The following is a 6,000-nucleotide window of genomic DNA, read 5'->3' on the forward strand; positions in this document are numbered from 1 at the left end:
CTCTGTAACTCCTTTACAATGTTCTTATAACTGGGGTCCCTGGGTGGGCTCAGTCACGTAAGCATCTGACTCTTGATTTTGGCTCTGATCATGATCTCAGGGTCATGTGCTCGAGCTCAGCGTCAGGCTCCATAATGGAGTCTGCGTAAGAGTCTCTTTCCAGACCCCTCTGCCCCTCCCCCCACTGTCTCTCAAAAAAGAAAAAAAAGAATGTTCTTATAACTCCACAAGATAACTAGGCATATTCTGGTTGTAAAAACTCAAACAATAAAGAGATATGTAGATGAAAAAGAAAGTATACAAAAGTGATTTCAAGGTCAGATTTTTTTAGTGTGGCAGAGGCTGCTTTTTCTGTATCCATGAGCCATTCTTCCCAGGGACCACTGTTACTTAGAACCCCAAACACCCTTCTTCCAAACGAGCCTTCCATTTCTGTTCATTGAAATATCCTTATTGCTCTGATAACAATTGTGGCAATATGACATCGTCAAATATGACACTGGGGAAAAATGTTCTCCTGCTTGGAAAGTCAATATGCACCTGTTGGAAATAATTTCTCTAGGCAGTCAAACTGTGCCATAATATTTGCATGTTTATAGCATTGTTTCCTGAAGATATCAAAGCGTTATGGCAAAACTGCAGGGTTAGCTGTCCTTTGATACCCTTAGGCTGGAGAAATACCATCATCGTTATTGCCTTGGAGAAGCAGGAGAACAAAATGCTTAAAGCACTGTAACAAGAATAGCATTGGCTTTTAAGAACGCTCTAGGACTTGGCATACAATAATTTTTCTTCCCTTTTATGTTAGTGATCCTCACCACTATTCATCAAAGTTTGACTCTTTGTAGCCACCAGGTGAAATGCTTTACATACATTATTACATTAATCTCAGTTAGTCCTCCCTACTATCCACTGGCTTACATTTTATTGTCCCCACTTTATAGATGAGGAAACTGAGGCCAGAAAGATTAAGTAACTAGGATTAACTAATTGTGTTTCAGGTAGAGGTTAGGGTTGGGAGAAGGGAAAGGATAGCCACATAGTTCACATATGCAGTGTCTAGACTCATTCTGTGGTCTACACTCTACACCTGTCCATGAGATTTCACCCAAACTCCTACTCCATCCACAGCCTCTCCAATGTCCCTCTGCCCTAAATGGCCAGAGACCCTTCTCTTTACAAGCACCATCATCATAAAACTTTATTGAATATAACCTATCAGTTGAGTAATATGAGTTTTAAATAACCCCACGGCCTAGGCGTAAGCAATGAAAAGTATAAAACTTTTCAGTCAGCAAAGTTTTATACCTGTAAGTGACAGATATAAAGGGCTTTAATGGGTAAAAGGGAATCAGACACAAGTCCTGCCCTTAAGGGCCCACAATCTAAAGATTTTTGAGGAAAATTGGAGATTTATGGCCTCTGTATCTTTTAATTTGTTATATTATTCAAATCTGTGCTTTACTTGACACCAAATTCTTGGTCTGACCTGAATTATTATAGCTATTTTCCAATGGGAAAAATAGAACTTGCTTTTGACGTGCTTTCTAGCAATCCATTATGACAAAGTATTGGGATTGTTTTTCGCACCCGAGGACAGGGAAGATGTATGCATTCTTTTCAGTTCTTTCACTCAGGAGCTATATTTACTCATAATTCATTTAGCCAGAGAAGGAAAGATGAAGAAACTCTACCATTTTCCTTGCCAAGTCTTGAGGTAACTAGAGAAAGTCTTGGAATGTAGATCAATAAACATGTCTTGAGAAGGTTTGACTTATGCCTTTCTTAAAATGTCAAGTTTTTTTCTATCTCTTCTCCACCCCCATTTGCAAAATTTGCTATCAACTCTAACATTAAGATCACCCAGTTTTCTAAGGACATTAGGAGAAGGAAAGGCAAAGTGAAGGGGGGAAATCAGAGAGGGAGATGACCCATGAGAGAGTGTGGACTCTGGGAATCAAACTGAGGGTTTGGGCGGGGGGACAATGGGGGATGGGTGAGCCTGGTGATGGGTATTAAGGACGACATGTATTGCACGGAGCACTGGGTGTTATATGTAAACAGTGAATAATGAAACACTACATCAAAAACTAATGATGTACTGTATAGGGATTAACATAGCACAATTAAAAAAATAAAATGAAAAAAGTCATGGTGCGTAATAGTCTGGATAAATGAACATTCTGAAGACATTACCTGGAATGTAAAGAGAAACACCTATGAATTTGGATGGAATTCTACTACATTTTCACACACGATATTGGCAGGTGTGCCTGCAGGCCACAAGGGACATATTTGCAGACAAGTTCCTTCCATGACCATGCAGGGTATCACCAGTTAAACTAATTGCATTTCAGACCCATCAGACCTTCCTCACTGTTGAGAAGTATGAGGTCACCTCAGCATCATGGCGGACAGTGCATAACGACGCCTCCTGGGAGACTCGGTGAGCATGTCTGTTGGATATTTTGTCTTTCAAGCCTTGACAATAGAAGACAAATGGGAAGCCTGGCTCCATGCATGATATTAATGATATCAAATTCCCAAGGATCCTTCTGGCCATATTTAGTTGATTTATTAGAGTTCATTTAGATTCTGTTTTTCTGAAAAATATGGTGGTGTGTGCTTCTGGCAGATTAGGTGCTAATGAGGTTATGGCCTCCATCTTTGTAAACATCTGTTAGTTTGGTTTCCTTCCATGGCCGCAGACATTGCCCCTGCAGACTGCTGAGCCTTCCTGCAAACTGGCCGAAAGGCACAGGGGGTGGGCTGTGGCTTCACAGAGTCTGATGCTCCTTCTGGAACAATCACCAGTCTACACGCAAAGTGTGTCATCTGTATATACCTGCCCAAGGATCCTTCATTTGAGCCAAAGGGATATTTTGAAGATCTGTAAACTGTGTCCGAAATAAGAGAATGTTTCTTCTCCCAATTGTCTACATTTCACACTGCACAAGTGGTCAGAGGTTTTGGGAATTTGTGTTGAATTCCGATCGCCTTCAGCTAAGTGACAGGTTGCATGTTGGTTTCCTTCCCAGGGTTAACTGGAAATCCAGGTTTGACCACACTGTTGCCCCTTTGATAATCACCCATAAATATAGCATATATTTTCCTCTGATCTTTAGGACTCTAGGGCATAGGTCATTTTTTAAACTAATAATAAATACTTATTTGTGGTTAAAAGAAGACTATACAGTTAATAAAATTGATTTTGTTTTTTGAAAAGCCCCAAATCAGAATGACAGTGAACACTGAGGACACGGATAGGCTTCCGTCCTGTCCACCAGCAGCAGTATCGTTGTGCCTGTCGTGAGAGCACTGGGCCCATCCCTGAAAAACACAGAACATTGAGAACACCCTCTCTGCCCAGAGCACTCACTCGGCACCCAGCTGGGGACCTCAGTCAGTTAGCTGGTCGTATCTCACTGGCAAGGTTATCTGAGCTCCGTGTTGTGGTCTGCATGGACCCGTGTGAGCTGACTCCAACTGTTTCTGTAAACAGCCACTGTGCCACACCTCACCATGCTCTGATCCTACCAGAGGGTTCTGTTCCTCTACTGTACCCTGTGCTTTCCCGCTGAAGCCACTTTGCCTCTCGGTTCCTTCTGCCTGCAATGTCTTTCCTCTGGGCACTGTGCACTCAGTTTAAATAACATCTCCATAGAGATACCTCTGCCTTACTTGCTTCATTTACTTACTTGCTTACTACTTACTTGCTTCATTGCCTAGCACTTTTAAGATCATTTGTCGATTTCTGGTTTATTGCCTTTTCTTCCCCCACCTGGCCCCAGGGAGAAGACGCTCCGTGGAACTATGGGCCATGCCTGTCTTGCTCACTACTGTATCCTCAGACCTAGAATAGTCTGGCACAGGCAGTCATTAAATATACACTTTGAACAAATGAATCTAGGTGGGAGTTTTCAGTGTCAGTTGACACAGGATGACAAGGGCAAACAGAATGTTCTATCAGTTCTCACACAAGAGATGTCATATATTCTGAGTATCAGGTGAGGGAGGCTCCTTCGGATGGATAGTGTGTGGGTAGTTAGAAAAGTAGAACAAGTGGAACTATTTCTACGAATGAGTATTTCCTAAAAGGTCCCTTCTAGAAAGTCAGTATTTGTCCCTGTTCTCTTTTTTGCTATATTCCCAATACGCGTGCTAGTGCCTTGGTTAGGCTAAGTACTCCCTGAGCATTCATTCATTTTTCGAATCACACATTTTTAAGAGTAAACCTTGGTTGGTTTGTTTTCTACCAACAGTTTCTATTGGCACAAGGGGCTGCTGGGTCACAGCAATGCCACGATACAATGGCACATTCCAGACACCGCCCAGCCTGGAATCTACAGAATAAGATACTTCGGACACAGTCGGAAGCAGGAATTTCTTAAGCCGGCGGTCATCCTTCCATTTGAAAGTGCTTCCTCTGCCTTTGAAGTAGTAACTGCCTGGTGAACAGTTGAGAGGTCATTGAAACAGCAGCTACACTCGCTGATTTATAAAAGTGATTTCACATGAATGTACACTGTGATGATGACTTCGATAATTGTCCCTATTGGGGGACAGGTAGTTAATGGCGAGTGGGACCAAGGGGGGTGGTGTGTGGGGGGGTCCCGTTCTTTTTGCTCTAGGAGCTTTGCACACCTGATGGTCTAACCCAAATGCATGAGTTCCCTTACGGCTGTTTGAAGGAACACGTCCCCTCAGTAGACAGTCTCTGAAAAGTGAGGGAGAGTGCTTGCAGATATGTGAGCAATGGTCCAACTATTTATGTACAGAGTTGTTGACTGTTAGTGCTGGGGAAGATTAAAGAGATTGTGGACTTCGATTCTTTCTTTTGCAGATGGGAGCAATGAAGTTTCGCAGATTTAAGATTATCAGAGTGTCCAGGACTTCCCCCCCACCACTTGCCCCCATCACGCTTAAAAATATATAAACACTGACCATCAATGTATACGCCCAATTAGAGAAAATTAGTGTGGAAATGAGCATATGCTACCTCTTCTGTCTTGAGCATACCCTCTCAGAGACATCGTCCTGGAGTCAATGTGCCTGATCCGGGACTCGTAATGCTGGTAAATTACTTCTGGCATTGCCTTCTGAGGCCAATCACGAGAAAGTCAGACCTGTAATATTTTGTTCATATCTTGTGTTTCCTTCACTGCCCTTATCCCTTCGAGTTGTGTCTCCTATTCCCAAGACTGGTTCTAAGGGATTTTGACTGTTTTCACTAATCGCATTCACCCCCCAAACGCAAGATTTGCCATTAGTGGAGATATTTAAAACAAAAGTGTTACTGGATTGGAAGGGGGTCCTTAAAAGACAAGCTCTAAATTCATTTATCTGTCTTTTGTCATGCACTTACTCATGGACCTGTTCAATCACAGGATATTTACTAAGACCTACATACCCACTATTGTACTAGTGCCCGGCCTTGGCAATTATTGTGATCATACTTGGGATGAATGTGTAAGTGTCAAAAGGGGACTGTTTCAATGGAGAACATTTAGTATATAAATTCAATACACTCAGTTCAGTATATAAATTTTGGAAGACATTTAAAAAGCAGTAATCTCCAAGTGTTATCTTATACATAATCTGGGTTGGATGCTCTAATTTAGGGGGAAAGAGGCTCCAGACAATTTGGAAAAAGCTATATTCGTAGTTATTTGGGGGGCATTATGAAACACCCAGCCCAGTGTCCGGAAGAATGAGATATGACAGTCTGATATTGATCGCCCTGAAGTTCTTATTCCGTTTAAAATTATCCAAGTTAACAAGAAGCTGGCTCCCAGGCTACCAAGTAAATTTCCAAAAACCAAGTCATGCTTTTGTATGTATGTAAAAGCTTTAGAATTTTAGGGGGAAAAATCAACCTCTATTTCAAAAACAAACTTTAGGGCTTGAAAATAGTCCTGATACTAAGAACCATAATCCTGGTGTTCACTGATATATGACCAAACACATTGTATCGCACTGGAATGGACCTGGGACACTCTG

The 6,000-nt window shown here is 42.0% G+C and overlaps 1 protein-coding gene across 5 annotated transcripts in view; it reads left to right on the plus strand.

Annotated features, from left to right (window-relative positions):
* The window catches only part of ASAH2 (N-acylsphingosine amidohydrolase 2), a 94,448-nt gene extending 89,508 nt beyond the window's left edge, over nt 1–4,940 (plus strand). For all 5 annotated transcript variants that reach the window (XM_032313539.1, XM_032313540.1, XM_032313541.1 and 2 more), the window contains 2 exons: nt 2,358–2,446; nt 4,263–4,940. In XM_032313539.1, the coding sequence (XP_032169430.1) occupies nt 2,358–2,446; nt 4,263–4,455 (282 nt within the window). In that variant the 3' untranslated portion in view covers nt 4,456–4,940. The remainder of the gene's footprint in view (nt 1–2,357; nt 2,447–4,262) is intronic.
* The last annotated feature ends 1,060 nt before the right edge of the window (nt 4,941–6,000 follow it).

This window comes from Mustela erminea, chromosome 14 (genome assembly GCF_009829155.1).
Source record: "Mustela erminea isolate mMusErm1 chromosome 14, mMusErm1.Pri, whole genome shotgun sequence".
Taxonomy (NCBI): Eukaryota; Metazoa; Chordata; class Mammalia; order Carnivora; family Mustelidae; genus Mustela; species Mustela erminea.